This window comes from Mercenaria mercenaria, chromosome 18, assembly GCF_021730395.1.
Source record: "Mercenaria mercenaria strain notata chromosome 18, MADL_Memer_1, whole genome shotgun sequence".
Classification (NCBI taxonomy): domain Eukaryota; kingdom Metazoa; phylum Mollusca; class Bivalvia; order Venerida; family Veneridae; genus Mercenaria; species Mercenaria mercenaria.
Window position 1 is genome coordinate 20,212,537 of NC_069378.1, and position 27,840 is coordinate 20,240,376.

The 27,840-nt window shown below is 35.6% G+C and overlaps 1 protein-coding gene across 4 annotated transcripts; it reads left to right on the forward strand.

Annotated features, from left to right (window-relative positions):
* Positions 1 to 694: 694 nt before the first annotated feature.
* On the forward strand, positions 695 to 27,803 carry LOC123539001 (E3 ubiquitin-protein ligase TRIM33-like). Of its 4 annotated transcripts, none has more exons than XM_045323450.2 (5): positions 695 to 881; positions 6,915 to 7,989; positions 15,393 to 15,487; positions 18,561 to 18,640; positions 21,778 to 27,803. In XM_045323450.2, the coding sequence occupies exons 2-5, from the start codon at positions 7,005 to 7,007 to the stop codon at positions 21,947 to 21,949; spliced, it is 1,332 nt and encodes a 443-aa protein (XP_045179385.2). In that variant the 5' UTR covers positions 695 to 881; positions 6,915 to 7,004; the 3' UTR covers positions 21,950 to 27,803. The 4 variants fall into 4 exon arrangements, with proteins under 4 accessions (XP_045179385.2, XP_053386600.1, XP_053386601.1 ...); XM_053530625.1 differs by having other exon boundaries at positions 6,919 to 7,989; XM_045323449.2 differs by lacking the exon at positions 695 to 881 and adding an exon at positions 1,147 to 1,546.
* The last annotated feature ends 37 nt before the right edge of the window (positions 27,804 to 27,840 follow it).

A 27,840-nucleotide genomic window follows, 5' to 3' on the forward strand; every position in this document is an offset into this window, starting at 1 on the left:
GTGCATTTGAGACCATCCTGTTCGCTTTCTAACCCTACTGCAATTAGAGAAACCATTAGTGAACAGTACGGATCCTGCCCAGACTGCGCGGAAGCGCAGGCTGGTCTGGATCAATACTGGTCGCAGATGCACTATGTTGGTTTTCTCATGGTGCGGCTCATATTTCTTATACACAAAAGCAAAGAACAAAACAAGCACCACTGGAAATTAGAGACTCAAAAACATTATTAACACAAATTGTTAATATATAATAAACTGCTTAACTACAAGACAAATTATGATTTGTACTGGGAACAGCCTTGACGGATTTGGGAACCAAGTGTAGACAGACTGAAAGGAGGACAACAACAACCATATTGTCCCCGAAAACCGTTTCAGACCAGATACAGCTCACTGATCATATAAAAATGCTTTTAATAACTAGTACCAGTACAATCACTGATAGACTGGCTCCCGTCCCTATGTTTATTCGTATTTATATATATCAATTTTCTTCATTAAAAGGGAAGTAACTCCAGAAGGTTGTTTCTACATTGACATTTTTTATTGCCCCTGGCTCCAAACATAGGTATGGTTCAGCCATCAGATAAAATTGTGCTATTTTAGAGGCTTATAATTTTCTTATAAAATGTTTCCAGTATTTATATAAAAAATAACCATGCAGCCCTCTGAAGATAATTTTGACCAATCATACACATAGAAATATTAAGTGCGGTGCAATACTCTAAAGCGAAAGTGGTGTCATTAATTTTTGATCACTTGATAGATGTTAGTTCTAACTACCATTGCTTGACAGATTAATATGGTCAGTCATGTTCACAGCAAGTTAATGAAAACTATTTTTATATATTTAGAGTGTAACAGACGGGATGGATCAAAGTGTAAGTATTACTGTGCCATATATCTTAATCGTTAGTTGTTAGCGATAAATGCTGAAAATTTGGCATGGAAGTAGAAAATCCGTACGAAATTATGGCTATAATACTAAACAAACTACTTGTTTTAAACCCAAGGTTATTTCGCACATGAAACAAGCGACATTCTGGATTTATTTAAACTTAACCTTTTATAAGACGGCAGTATATACATATAATGACACCAGATATTGCTACTTCCCGTTTAACTAGGACAGTGTGACACAATGTATATAGCCAACAAATAACCAACAACCTTTATGTTGAAATATTAAGAATAAAAATCATCTTCTGCATTATAATCGACTAAGTCTGAATATTTTTACAAGAAGCATTTAAATCGAAAGTTGTGGATTATTTGGTGACTATATCACAGACACTTATGTGGCAGTTTCGTATTGTGAATAAATCAGACCGATACATTTTAGTGGCATTTATATTCAACTGGATATGCATGATGTTCATAAAATTAAGGATTCCTGTAGACGAGTAATTGTTGTGTAAAATAAATAAATAATGGAATTTATGTCTCAAAACTTAGTCATGAAACCGGAGTTTACTACTAGTTTTTTATCATAGTACAAATAGAAGCGGCAAGCCATAAACGTCATATGATAAAGTGCTAAGTATATGTAAGTACATCCGCTCTATATTTCCTTGATATTTCTCAAAAATTTTTTTTTCATGATTTTTTTGCTCTGGTATCAACGCAAATTTGCAGAATTTTCAAATTCACTTGTCTTTTTTCACCTCACGGTCAGAGCAGTCATAAAACGGGTTTTGTTACAATTGCAGCATGTTTTTCGTTTTTTTGATGTTTTTTTTTAATGCACTTTTTACCGTCAATGCTCTTTAAAAGTAAGACAGCATTGTTGGTAAAGTATTATATTTTAAAAAAAAACATGCTGTAATTATAACAAACTAGCTTATGATTCAGTAAATCTACGCGTTTTTATTATGCTAAAAATATCGGCTTACAGATGGCAGAGGCGTAGGAGACAGTGAGTTGGGATTGGGTGGGGTGGGATCCTTACCCCAAGTGTCAGTGGACAATATATTAAGAATCGTGGTTCTACCCAGCTGCCCGCTCGTGATGAAATAATGCACGGAGGGGCATCTGAGGTTTTCCTCCACCATCAAAGCTGGAAAGTCGTCATATGACCTGTCATGTGTCGGTGCGACGTTAAATCCAACAAAAAAAAGAATTTCAAATCAGATAAACATCGGTATAAATTACGGCAGATAAGCCAACATGGCTGCTATATATGTCCAGTTGCACAGGGTAGCTGTGACTAAATGAGAATGTATGTTGAATTACAAATGAGACAGTGCTCTTGACCAAAACTTGTGTTAGCTATATCCTCTACAGTATACCGTAAAATAATGTAAATAGGTTAAACTCATTTGTATTTGAAGTTCTACACAGACTGAATAAACAGAGTAATAGTTTGAGTCCATACAAGAATTCTGGTGCTTTAACCCTTAGCATGCTAAATTTCTAAAATGGTCTGGTTCATTTTCCATTTTAGACAGTACCATTCATTATTTGAAGGGGTGATCACTGAAAATTTACTGGCTGAACGGGCTGATCTTGCTCTGCACTGGTCGCAAGGGCAAACTTACTTGCCATCAGCAGGCTAAAGGTTAAATCAAGTGCAAAATGAACTCTCTCATAGACTAAATATTAAACGGACGCGACAGCCCTTTGGAATTCTATTCTAAAGGCGACCACCTGTTGGCATTTTAATAGTGGCAGTTCCATGATGGGTTGGAAAGCTATTCTTTGCCTTTTTCTGCATGTATCCACTGGCACCGGAAATTCTATTCATAATACGTGTACCTCAAATGACTTTTGTTTACTATTCTTTGTTTCTGTTTAATTCCCGTACTCAGTTTATGTTAAAGCAACACTTACTACGACTTCAGCCCTATGTTTAAATATCAAAAGGGCAAGGTTCACTCTAGCCTTTGTATGACCTACACAATTTAAACAATTTTCAAATTGGTTTTAATTGAAAAAAAATCTTTGTTTCCTTCCAGAATGTTTATCTTCAATAGTGAATTTTGCTCTCTTTTTAAGTAATTGATCAGTCAATTGCCTATATTGAAAATTTTGGATTTATTTAGCTTTTCGCTTTTAGTTCATTTTGGGGGGCAAACGGTAACGTTCTCTCCGCTTTGTTCTCAAAGATATTCCGTAAACACTGAATTCTTGCGGCCATTTATTTCATATATATATATACTTGAAACTTAATTGTTGATCAGTTTCTAATTTACAGAATTACGGAAACATTCGAGTTTTTGCAGATTTTCTCATGCAGTTTTATAAACCGTTGCAACGTTTTATTAGAGTGAATATTGATAAATATAGAACAAGAAGAGGCCGTTTTAAGACACTATCATAACGTCGGCAGCAAACAAACACTGCGTAGGCGTATATTTTGCTTCCGTTACAAACAAAAGAGCACACACGTAAGTATAGGTATCACACAGTGTTATGGCGTTTTTATTTTTTTAGCAATATGGAAATAAACTATCAGTATCACTCTCGTTTAGATTGAAAGATATACAAAGTAAAATCTTGTTGATGGCGCAGGAGGTAGAGTGGTTCAATATGTATTCATTATAGTAGCTGATTTCTGCCATTTCGTGTTGGCGGGGCGAAAACACGAAAACTCGACAAATACCTAATTTGTCGAATTTCGTGTTGTCGTGTCGGCGGGGTGAAAACACTAAAACACGATAAATTTTACGCGAAAACTCGACGTTTAAAGGGCGCCGACACGACAGCTTTATCTGTCGAGTGTTCGTGTTGGCGTGTATAAATATGTCGTGTCGGTGACATTTATTTGTCGCGTTTTCGTGTTTTTGTGTCGGCGGGGCGAAAACACGACAACACGCAAACTCGACAAATTAGGTATTTGTCGTGTTTTCGCCCCGCCAACACGAAAACACAAGAACTCGACAAATTAGGTATTTGTCGAGTTTTCGTGTTATCGTGTTTTCGCCCCGCCGACATGAAAACACGACAACCCGAAAACATGACAAATTCTTTTCAGACTCTCTTATAAAATGTAGAGTAATATGAAGAGTATGTTTAATTGACCTGGTTCCAGAAATATGTCATTGGGGTCGGAGAGCGGCAACAGTTAAAGAATGAAGGCGGCATCGGCGAGCCGAGTGGGGTTAGGTACGGAAAGGGTTAAACCCTCATGTTAGGTGGGTCAGGGCGTATCTGCCTTTAAATGTTTGAAATATATGTATAAAATGGTGGCCTCTGATGCATTTTTGAGCCCAAATTTTGAGGTACAGGGGTTGGGTATTTCATGTGAATAAGTTAATCTTCATTGAGGCCCACGCATATACGTAAGTTATTTTTTATTTGTTGGCCGTGCCATCCCAAAACCCCATGCCATACCCCCAAAGTGACCTGTACTCGTCATAGTTGCACCCAACCCAACTATTTTGGCAAAAGGAATAATATCTTTTTCACAATTTAGACCAAAAATGTAACAGAGGCCACCATTTCATTCCTTTATTTCAAAAATGTCCGTGAGGATACCCTCTGACCCCTTAAGTCGGAGGGCGTAACCCCCTCCCCTAACGTATCTCAAATTTTGGAAAAAGATGCAGCAGGGACCACCATTTTATACCTTTATTTCAAAAAATGACAAAGTAAAGACCCCGTGACTCCACTGTCAGGAGAGGGTTAACCGTACCTCAAAATTTGCAGCTGAAGCCAACATTTTATATATGTATTTCAAACATTTAAAGGCAGACACGCCCTGATCCACCTACTCCACTCGGCTCGCCGATGCCGCCTTCATTCTGTAACTGTTTCCGCTCCCCGCACCCCAATGAAATGTTTCTGGAACCGAGTCAGTAATACATACACCTCGTATGCTTAAAACGATAACTGACATCTGATATATTATTGTACTGTTTTATAATCTCAAATCTTCTAATGCAGCTTTAAGGAATATGAATAAATTTTAAATTTGCAGTACGTTCGAATAGAGAGAAAAAATGCTCCTAAAACCCTTTGCCACTGGTTTCAGAATAACTCTACAATTTATAAGAGATGTCTAAAAATAATTTGTCATGTTTTCGTGTTGTCGTCTCGGCAGGGCGAAAACACGAAAAACACAACAAATACCTAATTTGTTAAGTTTTCGTGTTGTCGTGTCGGCGGGGCAAAAACACAAAAACACGAAAAATAAAGGGCGCTGACACGACAGATTTATATCCGCCAACACGAAAACTCGGTACAAAATCTAGAAATATTTAGACTGTGTACTATGCCCCAACGATAACTTGATATTTACAAACATGACTATAAATAGATTAAAATGGAACATAGGGAATTCAACATTTTTCTAACATGTTACAGTCTAAATATTTCTAGATTTTGTACCAATTAGGAATTAGCACAGTGGTAAAGCATGCTGTCCATGTTCAACAGATCTTTTTGCCGTGTGTGTTCGAAACTCAGCACCGACATTTAATTTTTATTTCACTTTTGCATAAAAAATTAGATTCCTTCATGAGCTCTGTGACAACACGACAGAGAGGTATCTACTGCGGTATGGCAGTTTATATTGATGGTTTGTATTTGTATATATGTCTTTATATAACAAAATAGTATGTTCATTATTTGCATTGCGTAAGTGCATGCATTTAATCAATATCTTTGATATATTATTATAATATATCAAAGATATTGATTAAACGCATGCACTTACGCAATGCAAATAATGAACATACTATTTTGTTATATAAAGACATATATACAAATACAAACCATCAAGAAACAAACAAAAATACGGAAGCAAAAATGAAAACGAATAGGAAAGACAAAAGAAAAAATCTGAAAAAAAACTCATGAAGATTCGAACCCATTAAACGATTCGCTTATATGCAGTTGTTTGTCTGCATTTTACCCAACTGAGCTATGTTGCCATATACACTGTGGATATCTAAAATGAAAGAATACTTATATATGCTTGTCAAGTAATGTGCAAGCATTATGAATTGTTATTACATCAGTTATCATGAATAAGACTCGTCCTCGCGTTTCGGCGGGAATCACGTTATCATTGGGGATTAGTAGTGTAATAATTTCATTTTATGAAGCATTTTTGTTTGTTTACATTTCAAAACGCCATAATACTATGCGATACCTATTCCGCTGTGTGTATGCATATCGGATCCCTCTCTGTAGTAAATGAGAAAACGGATCCCTCTCTGTGGTAAATGAGAAAACGGATCCCTCTCTGTTCGCGGACAGGACACTCCTTGTGTTAAACAATGAACGAAAGCGTCAGTGAGCTCGGAAAAACGAAATTTTCGTTCTGAACACATTTTTGTGCTTAAAAAACATATGAACACGGCACTTTTTAAAACCCCGATATTTTGTGTCTTGTGAAGTCGTTCGATCGAGTCTCTTACAAAATGTCTTCAGAGCCACGAGACCATAAGTAAAATGGAAAATGAAATGAAAAGTGGAACATTGCTGTGTTTTTTATATCAATTTATTTCAACAGTTACAAGATACAGACAAGATTTCTAGCTTTTTGTCAATTGGAATAGTATAGTCCCCGTGACAACGGATTTTTAAATCAATTTTCACCTGTAAATGTTTGTAAAATGTAAATACATGTTTGCTATATATAAAAAAGGAAAGGAAGTTCTTACGTATTATTCCATATTACATCTATAACAAATAATTACTTAACAACGTAGTTAATTACGAACGGTAGATATACATTTAATGTAGAAATAATGAATAATATGTTCTGTATAACGATTTACATGTACCGTAATATTTTTGTTTCTGGCATTAGAAAAAAGTTGTTCATGCACATTTGTTAACTTTAGAATGGTTTCCATTTAGAACGAATCCCAAACCCTTTGCAAAATACGGCGCTATTGTTCTTTAAATATGATTTCTATGACTTCTTATATGTAAAATTCATACTTTTCATCTGGAATTGACTTTAGATAGCCGGATGATCGCTGCTACAACACAGGAATATCAGGTCAAAAACAGTTAAAGTCCAGCGAAATAGGTTCGTTATATGCCAGAACAAAATGGCAACTGCAGAAGGCGAGTATGGCTCGGATTTTGAAGAGACGATGTTCTGTGAACCTTGTAATAAGGAAGGTAACACTGTTGAAGCTGATGGGTTTTGTTCTGATTGCTCTGATTACTTATGTAGTACGTGCCTCAAGTATCACAAAAGATTAGCAAAAGATCACACACTGTTCGATAAATCAAACATGCCACAGGACTTCTGTTTTGAACGATGTGCAATCCATCCAAATGACCTGGTAAAATTCTACTGTCCGAGATGCGACTACACTGCATGTATTGAGTGTCTACCAATTAACCATCAAGCTGAGTGCTCCGAATTTAAACATATCCCTTCATATATGCAGTCACGAGATGTATACAGAGAATTTAAAGAAGTTAAGAATTCGCTGAAAGACGTTGAGGAAGAAGCAAATCGCACTGAGGCTGAGACTGGTCAGAAATTGAAAGAAGTAAGCCTTAACAGTAGTGATATTTCGAAGTCAATAAAATGTCAGAAGAAGTGCATAAAGGACCGCATTGACAATCAACGTATTGAAATCTTTACTACTCTAGATGAGGAAAGGTCCGAACTTATAAGACAGATCGACGAGAGACAAGGACGAAGAAAACAGCAATTGTTTGAACAACAGATGTTTATAAACAATAAGGTAGATGATGAAGCGAGACAGTTGGATGAACAATCAAAGTTATATCCGAAAAAAGTACAAAACATGGCATTAAACATGGCAAACATTAGATCGAAATTAGAGTCCCTTACAACTGATCTAGAAACGAAAGAGAGACACGGAAGAAAGGCTGAACTATTCATGACAACCAGGAAAGTTAAGCACAGTATGAAAACGCTTGGCAAGGACATAGACGATGTACGAGAAGCGAACAAAGAAAGGTGCTTGTGTTTTAGACCAAACACAGATGATGTCAGTATAAATGCTGCGGAAAGCGTCTCGCTTGGATCACTTACTGAACAAAGCCAACAGAGAGGTATTTATTTCATAATTGAATATTTTTGTATTATTTAAATTGTCGACATTTTGTTATCCCCTGCCTAATTTAAGTAAATGTGTCCATAACTTTTCCATTCATTTAATTTGGCACAAGTAGTCACACAACCGTATCATGTGTTGAAATTAAGACCTTTAGCTCAACGATCAATGTCATACTTTTGAGAGAAACATATTTTACGGCTGTACATCTTGTCCAGATTGTTACTTTTTTGCATGGATGGCTATTCAGAGTACTTTGGATAAATATTCACTTTTACAAGACGATGTGTCTTGCGCAAGGCTCCCAACTCTAACTCAAACGTCAAGGTCACAGGGACCCAAGTTAACTTTCATTTTGTTGGTACATGTAATTCCTTTCCTTTTATATAAAAAGTACAATACATGTTGTTTACATGTATTTTTCATTTTTCCCACTGTTCCCATCTACTATTCCTTTTATAGACCAGCAGGTGATAGACCAAGGATGTATGTATGTAACTTGAGGTGTTTTGCACAGTAATAGCAACAAGAAAGGCTGCTTTCTTTAACTGGATTTTGCATGTTTCACAAAATCTTGTGAATATTTAGTTTTTGACTGTAAGTATGCCAGTCATGTATATAGGGAACAAAATCCTAAAAGTATAACTTTTTAGCTCTTATGAACACAAAGTGCTCAAGGTAAGCTATTGTGTTAACCTTGTGTCCGTCGTCGTGCTTCGTCAACACTCTAGAGGTCGCAATTTTGTTCACGTCTTAATAAAACTTGGTCAGAATGTTATCCTCAATAAAATATCGGACGAGTCATCTGCGGTTAAAAAATTAGGTCATTAGGTAAATTAATTAAGGAAAATCTCTTGTTAACGCTCTAGAGGCCACATTTTTCCCCTCATCTTCATAAAACTTTGTCAGAATATTTATAAAATCTATGCCGGGTTTGAAACTGGGTTATCTGAGTTCTTAAACTAGGTCACTAGGTCAAATCATAGAAAAAACGGGTTACCACTCTAGAGGCCACATTTTTTGTGTGATTATCATAGAATGTTTGTCTTCATGAAATGTAGAACAAGTTTAGAATTGGATTACCCGAGGTCAAAAACTATGCCACTAGGTCGAATCATAGAAAACCTTGTTAACACTCCAGGGGCGATACTGTTAACATAATCTTCATAAAGGGGCCTCCGTGGCCGAGTGGTTAGAGTCGTTGACTTCAAACCATTTGCCCCTCATCGATGTGGGTTCGAAACCTCATTTGGGGCGTCGAATTCTTCATGTGAGGAAGCCATCCAGCTGGCTTACGGAAGGTCGGTGGTTCTACCCAGGTGCCCGCTCGTGATGAAATTGTGCACGGAGGGGCACCTGGGGTCTTCCTCCACCATTAAAGCTGGAATGTCGCCATATGACCTAAAATTGTGTCGGTGCGACGTTAAACCCAACAAAATAAATAAATAAATAAATAATCTTCATAAAAAAATCAGAATGTTTTTCTCTATGACCTGGGGTCAAAAACTAGTTCACGTCACTAGGTCAAATTATGGAAAAGCATTGTCGTCATTGTTAACATTGTAGAGGCCACATTTACCATTTGATCTTTATTTGAAACTAATATTAGATTCAAAACTTGGTTATCTTATATTAAACAAGGTCACTAGGTCAAATCATAGAAAAACACATTGTTTACACTGTAGAGGGCACATTTTTAGCTCACCTGTCACAAAGTGACAAGGTGAGCTTTTGTGATCGCGTGGCGTCCGTCGTCCGTCGTCCGTCCGTGCGTCCGTCCGTTAGTGCGTAAACTTTTGCTTGTGACCACTCTAGAGGTCACATTTTTCATGGGATCTTTATGAAAGTTGGTCTGAATGTTCATCTTGATGATATCTAGGTCAAGTTCGAAACTGGGTCACATGCAGTCAAAAACTAGGTCAGTAGGTCTAAAAATAGAAAAACATTGTGACCTCTCTAGAGGCCATATTTTTCATGAGATCTTCATGAAAATTGGTCAGAATGTTCACCTTGATGATATCTAGGTCAAGTTCGAAACTGGGTCACGTGGGGTCAAAAACTAGGTCAGTAGGTCTAAAAATAGAAAAACCTTGTGACCTCTCTAGAGGCCATATTTCTCAATGGATCTTCATGAAAATTGGTCAGAATGTTCACCTTGATGATATCTAGATCAAGTTCGAAACTGGGTCACTTGGGGTCAAAAACTAGGTCAGTAGGTCTAAAAATAGAAAAACCTTGTGACCTCTCTAGAGGCCATATTTCTCAATGGATCTTCATGAAAATTGGTCAGAATGTTCACCTTGATGATATCTAGGTCAAGTTTGAAACTGGGTCATGTGCGGTCAAAAACTAGGTCAGTAGGTCTGAAAATAGAAAAACTTTGTGACCTCTCTAGAGGCCATATTTTTCATGGGATCTTTATGAAAATTAGTGAGAATGTTCACCTTGATGATTTCTAGGTCAAGTTTGAAACTGGATCACGTGTAATCAATAACTAGGTCAGTAGATCAAAAAATAGAAAAACCTTGTGACCTCTCTAGAGGCCATATTTTTCAAGAGATCTTCATGAAAATTCATCAGAATGTTCATCTTGATGATATCTAGTTCAAGTTCAAAACTGGGTCACGTGCGGTCAAAAACTAGGTCAGTAGGTCTAAAAATAGAAAAACCTTGTGACCTCTCTAGAGGCCATATTTTTCAATGGATCTTCATGAAAATTGGTGAGTGTGTTCAGCTTGATGATATCTAGATCAAGTATGAAACTGGGTCATGTGCGGTCAAAAACTAGGGCAGTAGGTCAAAAAATAGAAAAACCTTGTGACCTCTCTAGAGGCCATATTTTTCATGAGATCTTCATGAAAATTGGTGAGAATGTTCACCTTGATGATATCTAGGTCAAGTTCAAAAGTGGGTCACGTGCCTTCAAAAACTAGGTCATTAGGTCAAATAATTGAAAAACCTTGTGACCTCTAGAGGTCATATTTTTCAATGGATCTTCATGAAAATTGGTCAGAATTTTTTATCTTGATGATATCTAGGTCACATGTGCTCAAAAACTAGGTCACTATGTCAAATAATAGAAATAACGACGTCATAGTCAGTTCAACACACTGGCACCAGATCAGAAAGAAAATGCCTCCGTACGTGTTACACCCTACCCCTAGGTATTCTATAAGAACCATGGTCATGAACGGGAAAATATACTAACCCATTTCAATCGCGTATTTCATACCTAAAACACGCAGGTCAGTAAATGTGTACTACTGATATTAAACAAGCGATAATTTATCTTCAATCGTGCACCAGTCACCTTGTCTCAATATTCCATATTGCAGAGATGCTCCGTATATTTTATGCTTTAGTCAACGTTACAGAAAAAACTTGCGTGAACTTCCCTAATGAACATCCGGTCTAGAGGTCACGACAGTGTGCACATGTTAAGCGAAATGTAAACAAACAAAAACAGAATGCAATATATTCACAGTTTTACGATAAGACTCGAAATGATGAATGAAATTCATCTTGTATAAGGTTTTGAATTTGAAATCATACATAGTTATACATCTATTCTGTTTATTTAATTCATTTTTGCACATTTATGCTTCATATAAACATTTTAGCGTGCACGTGTAGTAAAATGACGACTGACATACATTTTCACATCAGCCAATCAGAGTGTGTCTATAATCTAGAACGGAACTTCACCAGGGAAGTTCAAGCAAGTTTTTTGTGTACCTGTGAAAAAACTGTAAACTACACGTTGTTTTTCTAAAATAAGAACTATTGAAGAAATGTGACCGGTACACAACGGAAGATAAATTACCACTTGTTTAATATCAATAGTACACATTTACTGAACTGCGTGTTTTAGATATGAAATACGCGATTGAAATGGGTTAGTATATTTTCCCGTTCACGACCATGGTTCATATAGAATACCTAGGGGTAGGGTATAACATGTATAGAGGCATTTCTTTCTGATCTGGCGCCAGTGGTTCAACACTGGGTCATGTGGGGATAGGTGAGCGATTCAGGACCATCATGGTCCTTTTGTTTAAATAAAGTCTTCTTGAAAACCACTTGGCAAAATTACACCAAACTTCACAGGAATGATCCTTGGGTGGTCCCCTTTCAAAATTATTCAAAGAATTGAATTCCATGCAGAACTCTGGTTGCCATGGCAACCGAAAGAAAAAACTTAAAAAATCTTCTTGTCCAAAACTGCAAGGCATAGAGCCTTGATATTTGGCTTGTGACATCGTCTAATGGTCCTCTATGAAGATTGTTCAAATTGTGCCCCTGGGATGAAAAGAGGCCCCGCCCCGGGGGTCCCAAGTTTTACATAGACTTATATAGGAAAATCTTTAAAAATTTTCTTGTCTGAAACTACAAGACCTAGGCCTTTGATATTTTGTATTAAGCATTGCCTTGTCGTCCTCTATGGAGATTGTTCAAATTGTGCCCCAGGGATGAAGAGACCCCGCCCCGGGGGTCCCAAGTTTTACATAGTCTTATATAGGAGAAAACTTTAAAATCTTCTCTGAAACTGAAAGGCCTAGGCTTTTGATATTTGGTATGTAGCATTGCCTAGTGGACCTCTAACAGAATTGTTCAAATTATGCCCCTGGGGTAAAAAGAGGCCCACCCTTAGGGGTCACTTGTTATATGAGTTATATTGGAAAAAATACTTCAAAAATTATCAGATCATATTCCTAGACTGTTTAATTATATTTACCTGATGTACCAAAGTGATTACGAGTCACCTTACTGTGAACTTGACCTACTGACCTACTTTCTTGTTTTTTAAGATACAGCCTTGAAATTTGGATGACATGTACAGTTTTGCATACGGATCTTAAAACTGACTTTCAGTGACCATGAATTTGACCTACTGACCTACTTTCTAATATTTTAGCATCAGTTTGCCATTTGAAACATGTGGCTCATATTACTTAGGTGAGCGATTCAGGGTCATCATGACCCTCTTGTTTACTTGATTTCTTTGAAACTTTTTCAGAATTTTTGTCTTTATAAAACTAAGGTCCTGTATCGCTCACCTGACCTATTGACCTAAATATCATCAAGATTATTCTGACCAAGTTTCATTAAGATATGGTCATAAATGCGGCCTCTACAGTGTAAACTAGCTTTACCTTTGATTTGACCTGGTGACCTAGTTTTTAATTCTACATAACCCATATTCAAACTGGACCTTGAGATCATCAAGATTAATATTCTGACCAAGTTTCATGAAGATACAGTCATAAATTTGGCCTCTACAGTGATTTGACCTGGTGACCTAGTTTTTGACCCCACATAATCCAGATTCAAACTTCACCTGAAGATCATCAAGTTTAACATTCTGACCAAGTTTCATTAAGATATGATCATAAATATGGCCTCTACAGTGTAAACTAGCTTTACCTTTGATTTGACCTGGTGAACTAGTTTTTAATTCTACATAACCCATATTCAAACTGGACCTTGGGATTATCAAGATTAACATTCTGACCATGTTTCAAGAAGATACAGTCATAAATTTGGCCTCTACAATGTTAACAAGCTTTTCCTTTGATTTGACCTGGTGACCTAGTTTTTGACCCCACATAATCCAGATTCAAATTTCTTCTAAAGATTATCATGATTAACATTCTGACCAAGTTTCATGAGGATACAGTCATAAATGTGGCCTCTATAGTGTTAACAAACTTTTCCTTTGATTTGACCTAGTGATCTAGTTTTTGACCCCATCTAATTCAGATTTAAAGTTCGCCTATAGATCATCAAGCTTAACATTCTGACCAAGTTTCATTAAGATGTGCTCATAAATGTGGCCTCTACAGTGTAAACTAGCTTTTCCTTTGATTTAATCTGGTGACCTGGTTTTTGATTCTACATAATCCATGTTCAAACTGGACCTTGAGATTATTAAGATTAACATTCTGACCAAGTTTCAAGAAGATACAGTCATAAATGTGGCCTCTACAGTGTTAACAAGCTTTTCCTTTGATTTTACCTAGTGACCTAGTTTTTGACCCCAGATGACCCAATATCTAACTCTTCCAAGACTTTATTGAGGGTAACATTCTGACCAAGTTGAATTAAGATTGTGCTAAAATTGTGACCTCTAGAATGTTAACAAGCTTTTCTTTTGATCTGACCCGGTGACCTAGTATTTGACCCCAGATGACTAAATATCGAACTCGTCTTAGATTTTATTAAGGGTAACATTCTAACCAAGTTTCATTAAGATTGGGCGAAATATGTGACCTCTAGAGTGTTAACAAGCTTTGCCTTTGAATTGACCTGGTAACCTTGTTTTTGACCCCAGGTGACCCAATATTAAACTCATTTAAGATGTTATTATGGGTAACATTCTGGCCAAGTTTCATTAAGATTGGGCGAAATTGCTACCACTAGAGTGTTTACAAGCTTTGCCTTTGATTTGACCTGGTGACCTAGTTTTTGACCCCAGATGACCCAATATCAAACTCGTCCAAGATTTTTATGAGGTAACATTCTGACCAAGTTTTTTTAAGATTGGGTCAAAATTGTGACCTCTAGAGTGTTAACAGTCAAACTGTTGACGACGGCGACAGACGACGACGGACACAGGGCGATCCCAAAAGCTCACCTTGAGCACATTGTGCTCAGGTGAGCTAAAAACTGGGTCATCTGACCTTATAAACTAGGTCACTGTGCAAATCATAGCAAAAGCTTGTTAACACCAGAGACAACATTTTTGACTTGATCTTCATGTCAGAATGTTTCGTTCTATTAACTCTAGATTAAGATTAAAATTGGTTTACCTGATGTAAAAATTAGGTCACTAGGTCAAATTATGGAAAAAAAATTATTCTTACTCTAGAGCCCACATTTTCCATTTGATCTTCATCAATACTCGTCAGAATGTTTGTCTCTATGAAATATAGGTCAAGTTCAAAACTGGGTTTACCGAGATCTTGAAATAGGTCACTAGGTCAAAAAAACGTGTTAACACTCTAGATGCTTCATTTTCTGCTTGATCTTCATAAAACCTTGTTAGAATCTTTGTCTGTATGAAATCTAAATTAGATTCGAAACTGGATTATCTAGGTCCAAAACTAGTTTACTGGGTCAAATCATAGAAAGACATTGTTAACACTCAGGAGGCCACATTTTCTACCTGATCTTCATGAGACTTGCTCGAAATGTTTGAAATCTAGGTCAAATTCAGAAGTATGGTGCTGAAGTCAGAAACAATATCACTAGAACAAGTCATTGAAAAACTTGGATAATGATCTACCTGATTTACATTAAATACAAGTTTATCTGTGGTAAGAACTAGGTCAGGTGAGCGATACAGGACCTGCATGGCCCTCTTGTTTTCTTTCCTTTTGATGTCGCATTATTTTCGTACAGATAGTGAAGATGCAGCCAAGTGTCAGCAAAGAGCATTTGACACACATAGTTCAACAGGCACTGAAGTGTTGTCCACAACAGCTTCTGCTAAGAACGTAAGTTGTCATGATTTATCGATTTCATTTACTGTACCATAGCATAAAATAGTTCAAACCAAAATACTTCATTGTGAACAGAAACCATGCTCACATGCTGCAAAATAATGACCCATGCTCTGCGTAAGGTAGTTTCGGAAATCACACGTACCTTTCAATTTGCACATTTGTAGTATTAGGATATATTTGCATTATTTGAATTTCTAAATATTTAAACTCTATAATATTAATCTTAATCCAAATTATTTTTTCATCGTGCACAATTGGTGAAAATTACAACACAGTATCCATTCGTTACTTTGAGAAATCGGATCGGTAACAGATGATCTAGTATTTAATGATTATGGACAAGAATGTTCTTTTCCAATATTACAGCGCAAGATATGCCTCTGACATTACGTTATACTCGTTGCTATCCACTGTCCTGTAAATCAAAGTGCTTTTCTCATTTTTTTTCGGAAAACCGTTATTTGCAATGTCCTTTCCGGTAAAAAATACAATATTACCAATTCCAGAATATCACCGATATATTCCTGTAACATGTTTTTGTCATGATTTGATGAAATCCACTTTTTAGACATTTCATTACTTAAGTCCAGGCACTGGAAATTTTTGAGATGCTCTTGAGTGTCTCCCACCTAACTAAGAGGCTTGTAATGGTTCTTCCCAGGAAAGACGTCTTCGCGTGTATCGGTGCTATACACCGGGCACCTTAAAGAACCAGACTGTCTATTCGCAAAAAGCTAGGCTGAGTAAGCCAGACACGCCTTATCTAAAAAGGATTTCTCTCTATCTGTTCTATCGGCTTCATCTTACTCTGTCCCTCTGGTGAGATCGCTCTGTGTCTACTAGTAGAGGACAAGTCAAATGGTTTATCGCGGCCAGAAATTTGTACGGTCCGATCCCCTCCCCCCCTGGAAATTTTGAAATTTAGCACTTCACTTTTTGCATTCTAGGACAGTTTTATGGACTAACCTGTTAAATTTGGGACAATGATAAAATCTAGCTTTCTTGAAGGTAAAATTCTTAGTTTCTTTTAGATAAATAATATGAATTATGTCGGGGTCGTATGTAGCAGCAGCCAGATATACTTTACATGCAGTCCTAATGTTGCCTTTTTCGAAAAACAGTTTCTTTCCTTCTTGTCTTCTTTCCTTTTTTAAAGATTTTCCAGAGGGGGTCCGGACCCCTGGTCCCCCCCCCCCCCCCCCCCCCCCCCATCTGGATCCGCGCATGGTGACATATCATGCTTTCTGTTTATGCAGGTAAACTTGTGTTTGGTTAAATTTCAACAGAGCACAATTGTCTGAACAGTGTACAAACTTATTACTGTTTTTTCAGGCAAGGGTGGAAAAAAAGTGGTAGACAATGAAAGCAGTAACAGTTTTATTAAAAAAAAATAAACAATGAGACAAACATTTCCAACATCTTTGGACGGTTCAAAAATCCCATGTTAAACATACGATAAAGCCCGAAACGCGTGAAAATGTTCCGAATGTAAATCGGGTGAAGTAGGCGCTCTATGTATAGAGTTAGATTATGCGTCTAGATTGATTAAACTGGGCGAGTCTACTTACTTATTACTGGAGGATGAAAAAAACGTGTTTTTTAAATGTTGCTCTTAAACAAGGGTAGCGGTTGAACTACTAAAAGTACAACAACAGTTAATTCACAACAAATCGTACGGTATGTTTTATAATCAGTAGAAGCTAGTCGTATTTACGCTTATGAGACCTGTTTCACCCATAAGTAAAGAATTCACAGGTCCATCATGAAATATTTTCCCCAGCGCGCATATACTTTACCTATTCAATATGATCGCGGCCTCATCGGGCCGCGGTCAATGAATTTCGCGCACTGTGTGGCTGCGTTTGCTATATGTAAAACGCTCCTGAACGTGTTTGTCATTAAAAGGGTGTTATATATATCTGATGTAATAATAATAACAAGTCATCTGTAACGTAAGAGCACCGGATTTTGTCCAGTATATTGGTTAAATAACTCTGTTGTGTGCGAGGGACCAGAAACTTGTATCAAAAGCTGTTTGGATCAAGGGGATTTCAAATTTCACTTCCTTCAGCTTTTGCTTCAGACGAAAGTAAGGTCACGAACGACAAATTAATTGTACCACATTTATCTTGAGACATTGTCAAATGGCAGGGATTCAAATTGCACGAATAATGGTCCTGACGCCCCTCTATGGGTCAAAAAAAAAAGTTCTGCAGGTGTAAATGTTCATTTCCTTCGATATAGAACTACCTGCAAGAATTCTCTATTGGTATGGAATTTTTATAAATGAATCCCTGATTCCCGTACAAACCTAGGGCGCTTTTCTTACGAGTAACTAGTTCTTTGAAAAAAAGTTCTTGGTAACGACAGTGGTGTGATTTAACTGAATCCGGTTAGTAGTACTATTTATTAGTCAGGATTCAAAAACCTTACAAAGGTTGACTCTTGTCTTTCTAGGGTATCATAAGTCTAGAAGAAATTCAAAAACAACTTCATGGAATAATCCTGAGGTAATAAGAATCTAAGACTGTACAAATTATAGCGATGAGCCTGTTAGGGTCTAGGGACGGTGACTCTGTGATGTATTTGTAGTAATTTCTTCTACAGACCTACTAACATAGCACCCTCTTGTGGCATGAATTCAAAGTTGCACAAAAGAATCACTGTTTGGAGTCATCAGGAAATGTGCAATTACTTCTTTTTTGAACAACTAGATGAATTTTCTTTAAATGTCTTCTGCTCCAGAAAATTTTGGAGGAATTCAGTTAGACTTTACCAGAATGCTTAATATACAATTTCAAAAAGAAGTCAGATGAGTGAATCTAGACTGTTGTTTGTTTGTAGTTTACGAATGGAAGTGCGCCGAAGGGCGGTGAGAAACAAGATACTGGACGTATCGACTAGGAAAACATCAGTATTTTTATATGCAAATACATCAAAAAATAAAGAATCATTTGTAAACTGCCTCTTTTTTGCACAGAGACTACATTTAAGTGAGGAACATTCTATATCAACAACTTGTATGCGTTTCATACTAAAATGGTTACGTTTCATTTAAAATCAGGCTGTAAGGAAAGTGAAAAGGGATGCAATTACTGGGAAAATCGAAACAACGGAGTCACGGTATCTAACAAGACGTCAATTGTAAGTACATTTAATCATAACTGTAAGAAAAGCCTATCAAAATTAGAGTAAGGAACGTATTTGTAAACTAAAGTATGCTACTGTTACAAACTAAATGACAATGATAACGTATATTCTAAACGATGACCTGCACAAAAATATAAAAGAAACAATTTAAACGGTATCAAATTCGCGATTGAAGTTAGATTATTCTCTTAATTTGTACTGGCTAAAGAATGGTTAAGGTCAATATTTTGAAAAATTGCAAACTTGTACAGCATTTCGTTGTGAATCGAACCTAATTTACTGCCAGTATTGTTTACTGTATTTGTGCTTTAAGTTTCATTTACCAGTATTCACTACAGCATTTTCACTAAAAAAAATTTGGTCTCAAAGGACTGAAAACTGATTTTAGCTTAATTCTTTTGTTTGTAATTAAGCTTATTTGTAGTTGTCATTGGTAACCCATATGGATGACACCTCCAACAATTGTTAGAAACATAAGCTGGAGAATAATGCAAGATACAGAAGACGTTCCAATTCAAGAAGTAATTCAGAAGTAATTTTAGGTGGAAGAACATGGAATCGAACTCTCGACCCTTGGTTTCGTAGTCAGAGAGTGGTACCACCGGGCCGAAGTTTCAGCTCTGTTTTTTGTACAAGTTCTTTCTAACTAGAGCTATTTATGCCAAAACCAACCTAAAACTGTTAACATTGTAACCCAAAGACACATAAATTACTCTACAATCTTACGGCAAAAACTAAATGCATTTTCCTCGTGTTAGACCGCTTACGTTGTCCTTATTAGACATTTGCGAATAAAGACTAAGACGAGTAGATATTTATGTTTGTCCGTTCGTTTGTGCGCCAGAGAAAATGTGTTGTTACACATACGTTCAAAAGTGTTTGACATAGGTCATGAAAATTTATAGGAATGTTATTCAGCATTAGAAGTTGTGCACCAGAGATTTTTGTTTCAGCTCACATGAACACAAAATGCTCACGGTGAGCTATTGTGGCTGCCCTGTGTCAATCATTGGTCGTCATCCGTCACTAGCAATTGAGATTACAATTTTAGCCCAACCGTAATGAATGTCGGAATGATTTAAAAAAAAAACAAAAAAAACAACAACAAAAAAAACCATGCTGACCGGATTTCATATAAATCCAGTATAAAGTATGACTTCTAGAGTGCTAACAGTATTTTCCATGACTTGACTTAGTGAGCAAAAATAGTCTAGAATCAAACTCATTTCAGATTTTATACATTTTTATTGGGCTAAACGTGTGAGCTATGGAGGATTAAAAGTGCAGTTGTTAACACAGGACGGCATATAGAGATTACAAAATCACACCTCAGCTGAGCTAAAAACAAAATATCAATGCACTACTTCTAATATTTAATATTATTCCTATAAAGCTCAAATACTTTGGAAATATGGTGTAAGACAATGATCCACGTACGGACAACCTTGAAAATTGTCAGGAGTATTCCGAAATGGTTGATCGTTACCCATGTAAGGTAAAAGTGTTCGAAGTTTATTGAAAACACTTTGAATTGGGTCGTTGAATTCAAATTTTGCATCATTTTCAATAAACGTCCAATATAAACAGTTGAATTCTTCTTTATTTCACAAAAAAATAGCGATCAGGATTATTGTATAATATGTTTAGGCATTTACATGTGTGCATGCACTAGAATATCTTGATGGGAATGAAAAATTACAACTCAAAAAAGACTAACATCGCTAGATCTACTCTGCGTTATTGATTGTGTAAGTCTGTGGTAGACTCATCACTCGGCTTGGGGTACATCATGTAAAGGGAGGTTATTATCATCCGAAACGGATGGACAGGCGGACACATTTACTTCCCCGAGATGCAAGTTGGGGAATGATATATCACTGATATCCTTTCCGCACATGTAACGTAATTAAACGTATTAGCCCTTTCACGCTTCCGTAGAATCAACATTTATTACACGAAATTCATTTTGAAAATATTTCTGAAATGTCTAGGTCTGCAGCTCTCAAATACGGAAATATCTTACATCCGAGGCATATACTCACACTTTCAGACAACATCAAAAAAGGACAACAACAAAAAGTCCTCGCGCATACATTTTGACCCCTGCACGTGACCCCTGACTATCGACGAATCCAAATCATGTCAACTTTCATTTTCTTTACTTCCGGAAATAGCTGATGGTCGAGTGACGTCATTTTCATTGTTGTCAAAAACATACATATAATATGTCTGGTGAGATTGCATAAAAATGTGTCCGGTGTCCTAAGGATAGGCCCCTATAGGCGCGTTTTTCTACTGCACATAGTATAATTAGATTATGTTGAGATGCACCCTTTAAAATATCCATCGTCCTAGTAGTTCAAACCTGGATAAGGGTCTCTGTCGGCCGAGGATTTAAAGTCACTGATTTCAAATCACTTGCCCCTTAACGATGTTTGTTCAAGCCTGACTTGGAACGTAGAATTATTCATGCGAGTACAAGTCTTAGAAGAAGAAACGTTTTCTGATCCATCTCACTGAATGACGTACGTGGGAAGCAACATATTCAGACAAGTTACTTATGTAGAGTAATAAGAGTAAGTGAAAGATGAACCCAGTTACAGGTGCCGGATTCTAAATTAGGAACATGCAAAACGTAAATTTACAACGGGTTGGTTTTCGGTTCTGGTGGCCAAAATTTTGCCTGTAGGTTATGGCAAAAATTTGATTTACCCAAAGGGATCCGACATGTGTGAGCCATACAAATGTAGTTGTATGGCATGATAAATAGTCATAAGCCACTCTGAGCAAAGCATTGTTCAATGAATAGAAAATATTTGTCATTGTTATACGGCATCAGAAGTAACCCTGAGAAACATATTCAATGAACATATATGGTTACTGTATATATATGTATTCGCTGACTATTGGTTTTGATTACAAGGACTCGGGACTATTTATTACCGAAAATGAAAATGATTCGCACGTGTCGGACCCCTTTTGGATTTACCATGCAACGCCATTTCACGAATATGTGGTTTTGCTACCCTTTCCTAATTTTGACGGCGAAGAGTGATTGTTTGAAAACATTTCTTTCTTGTTTTCAACTGAATTGTAAAGCTTAAATGTAAGTGTTTTGTTGTGATTGACAGGAAAAAGCGTGAAAGAATTGCAAAAAGGAGATCACAGTTTATTGACGGTATAGGAAACCAGTACATCGATCAAAAAGAAAACGATATCAGTTCTTCGCAGCCTGATGTTTGTACGGTATCCAATTATGGAATCCAGTATGGAAGCCGTGGGAAAAGTAGCCTTTACTATTAGTAGCTAACAACGGTTAGTCCCCGTTAAAATTTCCGACATAAAGGCTCCAGAAGATAATTATAAACAATCGCAATTATATTGACTGCACCAACCCCCGTCTGAAGTCTAATGGAAGCCTGCAGCAGAATTTGGACAAATATGGAACAACCGGTAGAAATGGGATTTTTAATACAGATTTAAATAAATTGTAATCAAGCATAACGATGACGTGGAAAGGGTTATGCAGGAGTTACTTAGAGTGATAATTAGGGTTTGGCATTTATAAAGAATTTGTAATAAAGTTCAAACAAAAGTAAACAGAACTGCAGGTTAAAACTACAAAACATGTTATCGGTAGAAATGAAATCTTTAAAAACACGAATCACAAATTAAAAATAAAGACGCCTGTTAGATATTCTGTAAATGGTCCAATAGAGTATCCTGGAAAGTATTCTAGGATATCTAAACTATTAAAAAAACCAGCTGGACATGAACCTATAGTCGACAATCCTGTACGAATTACAATCTTATGTTTAAAAATCCTGATACCTTCTGTTTATAATTGAACTTTTAGTTTTTCTTACGTTTGAAAGACTGTGCATAAATATACAAACTGAAATTATTGGTTTATTTAAATTTATGGTCCTATGACACAGTTTTACAACTGAAACGATCGGGATTTGGAATACTTCGTGACAATATGGTTCGCATAAGGTCAAAAAAGCATTTGCCTTGCCTCTCGGGGGCTGTTTCACACAGCATTAAGGTGAATTTTCCATGCCGTGTTATTTAATAATTAGGACGTGACAACATCCCAAAACGTAAACATGTGTCTGTGGAGCCTTTATTATGCATGAATAGAGAAAGGCATGTTTTAAGTTAACTGCAGAATGTAATTTTGAATGTTACTCAGAGTTATGTCATTGGAAATGCACAAACATATATTACATTTCCGATACTTTTACATTCATTTTTATTGTAACCTGATGTTAGAATGTTTTGATATTTGTTTCAATGTATTTTAATGTGTCCGTCTTTTTAAGGTTTTGTACTATATACAATCTGTTCGTTCAGGTCAAAATCAGCATGTATTTTATTTATATAATGTATACTGTTTGACTTATAACCAAGTTGGCAAATACTATTAAAGGGGGCGCGCAGCTGTATCATCTAAAAGCAGATAGGAGGAAGACACTGGAATTGTTATTTTATCAGATTGGTAAAATGTTACTGCTAATTGTCATCTATTTAACATACAGTTTTTCAGTGTCACAAACGCATACAGTCATGTTTACAGACTGTACGGGTGTTTTAAACAGCCATGATGGCTCTTTTTCGCTCATCTGAGTTAGCATGTTGTGCGTATTTGACGTATTTGTACTTAGAAGATTGGAGTTTCTTGGCTAGATATTTCTGCTAAAGCTTTGAAACATCATCAGGAGGTAGAATAACTGTTCTGCTGCATACTTCCTTCTGTCCTGCAGTTACAGACGAGCGTTTACACAACCCACAGGCGGTGTTTGTGTTCCGCATTCCATGATACTTTGTTAAATCACAATTTGTAAGAAACTGGACACACATGGACAAAGGTAGTTGAAATTAGGACCGTTACCCTTTGTGATCTTTTGATTGTTATTCACTCTCACTAAATACAAAACCACTTTTCTTCTAAAATATTTGAATTTAAAAAATAGGAGTGCAAAATAATCACAGTGATCAGTATCAGTGGGATTCAGTTAGAAATTACAATATAGCACATATCTTGAAACATACCTAATTATTTCTGAGATATATCTTATTTTCATAATGATGTCACATCTGCAGAAAAAAGTTATACTATAGAAACATCAAAAACAAAAACAAATGTTCAAAATGGTATAATTGTTATTGTATCGAAAATTGGATACAGACTTTCACCATACATGCAGCATTTTCATTGTTTTAAAAGTTTCAAAAGGATTACATAAGGAAGCAGATTAATTTGAATGATGATGTGCATTATATTATCTGTTAGAATTAATCACTTATTATATACGATATATGCAAAATTCTACAATGATTAGATATTATTACATATATGTTTTAGAAAGAAATAATAAAATGTATCAAGAAAGGATAAATTTCATTTTCATAAAGAAGTATGTTTTATCAATTATGTTTTAGATACAATTATTTGTGAATATAAAATGTTTGAATAAAAAACTCATTGTCGTAAATGCGTCACCTTATGTAGTTTGAAACAACAAAATAACTGATTTAAAGTTTAGTTGTGAAAAAAGGCATGGTACATCAAATAAAAAATAATCTTCTATTTTCATGCAAGCCTTCTTTGGTGTTTTGACATTGGAAATCTGTACACTGAGCACAATTTCTAACCGGCCACCTCATATTTAGTGATATCTTTCAAAAACATTTCAAGATATGTGAAAAAAAACATCTTTTGCAATATGTTGATCTCCACCAGGTTCGCCATAGCAATATATCTATGACACTGAAAAAATGACAAAGTATGTAAAAAAAAAATGTTAGACATTGGCAGAAAAGAAAAATAGAATATTTATTTTCTTTAGTAATTTAAAAGCAATACAACGGTTCATTCTCGTCTGTACGATATGTTTTGTAACTCATTAGGCAAAATTCAAACGTCAATAAATTTGAACTACTGGCCACTTTCACATCAATCAGAAATTGTAGGTCAGTCCGTGTTGCACTTATTCTGTTGTCGATACAGATCGGTCTTGTACCTGTAAATGTTTCTGCAGGCATACTTGCGATTCGTTTCGATGCTATGCACGACGATTTTCTGCTTTCTGAATTGATAATCCACACACAAAGCTGACATGTTTTCCAAGACGATAAGCATTTTGTTTGGTCATTTGCATTCCTTTGCCGGGACATCATTAACAAACGAAGGTAATGATATTATACATACGCACATGCATGGAAAGAGCAAGTCGGGCTGTCTTTGATGGAACATTTACAAAGTGAAGAGAAAACCGCTTTACCTTATGAACAAATCCTCCGAAACGGTTTGAATCAAAGAGTTGATTTTGCATACGACACGAATAGGTTCACCACAGTGAACATTTTTGGATTTTCAAATTCTCTTTTGTAATTATAAATTATGTTAATTTTTTACATACATTGTATTTAGGAAAGTAAGTCCTACCCAGAGCAGTCTCATTTTGAAAACTATTTCTCTGAATAAAAAAACATTTAATATGGTTTCATATATACGAATCATTTTCTTTATAAGCAATGACTACAATAATTTACAATATTTTCCATCAGTTTAAAACTCATATACCATGACCAGCCATTGCATGGCTTTACCAGTCATTTTGCATTTTGCCACTGTCTTATCAAGTCCATTGTTTTGTTTTTTTCAGTCTAACCTTTTTAAATTTTTTCTGTAACTTTTGAACTAACATGTACACGTATTTTTCTATACATGTACTGGATCATATGTCCTTTTAATTTGTACAGAAGTACACATACTTTTTGATAGATTTGCTTTCACTTTAGTTAAACGCACATTGTTCCTTTGCATGTTCACTTTAATATTAATATGTTTGCATTAATTCTCATTGATTATCAAGAACAAAGAAACTAGTATAATTAAAACAACCTCAAATGATTAAAATCATTTACAACTTCTAATTGTTCATTATCATAATAAAACTTCTCATATAATTTGATGAGTTCCCACTATCATGAATAACACCTAATGCGAACTTATCATAATACCACTTCTCATATAATTTGATATTTGTATAGTCTCTTATAATTCATTTACGTTGTATATGAATGGTCATTTACATGTAGTTTTATTGTTTTTTATATGTATATTTATGTAAATGTAAATGGAAGAGACTCAAATAAACTAATAAATATATATACTTTGATGGGTCCCCTCTATCATGAATAACACATAATGTGAACTTATCATAATACCACTTCTCATATAATTTGAACTTATATGATAAGTTCACATCAAGTGTTATTCATTATAGAGGGGACCCATCAAATTATATGAGAAGTGGTATTATGATAATGAACAATTAAAAGTTGTAAATGATTTTAATTACTTCGGTTATTTTTAATTATACTGGTTCATTTGTTCGTAATAATCAATGTGGTGTTGGCAAATTTTTAAAGGCCATGAATGTTTTAATGAATAATATCAACAAATATGATATAATTCCATTTATATCGCTTCAACGCCTTGACCTGTTTGTAGGCTCTATTTTGAATTATGCATGTCCGGTGTGGGGTTTCTCAAATTATAAAGATCTTGAAAGAGTCCATCTTAAATTTTGTACGTGAAACAAAGTGCATGTAACGCTGCAACCTATGGTGAGATTGGACGTTATCCGTTGTACATAAATAGATATGTTCATATTACTAAATATTGGTTTAAATTATTAAATACAGATAATGTTATTTTGAAAGGTATTTTCCAACAATGCATTAGAACGGTGTAAAAAAACTGGGCATATCATGTGAAATGCCATCTTAACGAGTATGGTTTTTCTCATGTTTGGAACTTACCAGGTCAATTTGAAGCCAAAACATATGAACCCTTTTTAAGGTATTAGGCCCCTAATCGTAATGTTTAAATGCTTGGTATATTCTTACAGTTGACCGTGTTTCGCACATATATGCAAATTTTTAAAAACTTTCACCGTGCCGTTTTTTATAAATTTTGTGTAATTTATGGTATTTCCTAAAGCTCAAGTTGGGACAAATTTCAAAGTGGTGGCCTTTATCTAAAACGTTTTCAGAGAATTCATTATTCCATTATTTTTATGAAAGAAACATCAAACTATTAGTAAACAATCATAACACTTAAAATAAAAACTGTCAATATCATTTTTTCTAGGGTGCCTCGAGTAAACGGATTTAATCAGACAGAATTCCAACTCCAATATTGAAAAATTATGGTCGAATCCTGCGGGTCTGTTTTGAATTTTGCTCACTTCATTCAAAAATGACCTTGGGGCAGAAGTAAAACCTACCTACATTTCTTCCACAATATGTAATCTAAAGAATGAAGGCAAAATAGAGAACTTTTACCGCATGTAACTCAGTATTTTTAAAGATGTCTAACTCTACCCCTTCTGCTTCAGAGGTAAATTCACTTTGAACAGCAAGAAATCGCATATCAAATGATTATTTTCCACTTTTGTACAATAAATCAGTAACAAGTCTTGAAAGAAGTTAAAACCTACTAGAAAAAAAGGAAAATAAGAAAAAAAATTTTGGTCCCAGTAGGGCTTGAACCTACGCCCCCCTGAAAATTGCTGTCAAAGTAGGTTTATGGTAGGAATTGAATACTCTTCAAAAAGGAGGTACTCTATTATGGGCCTAATACCTTAAACAAAATATTATAGATTGTGTTAAGCAAAAATGGTGTGAAACTTTGTATATCGGCACATCAGTTACGTATAGAGTCTGCCATGTACGGCAGAGACAGGTTAGAAAGGCACGAACTCTTATGTCAGTTATGCGATCTTAAATGAGGTTGAAGATGAATTTCATTTTGTTCTCAAATATAGAGTTTATAAAGAAATACATACAAAAGTCATTTAAAGTTACTTCTATACTCGTACATATATGTTATATGTATAAATTCTTAGAATTGCTACTATAAGTATATAATCTCATGTTGTATTAACAAGATACATGTACATGTTTTGTATAAGTTAATGAAATATCTGTTCTGTTCTGATAATATAGCACGCCAGTGTCTCAGTTGATATCTTCTATTTCATTACAACTATGATGAATTAATTAATACAGGTACTGTAATCCAGTATGTTCTCAAGTTTTGGTTATAGTTCGTGTTAATTGACATCAATAAAGGTAATTTCTGTTTTTGTTGTTGTTGTTGTTTTAGCTGCTGCTGATGC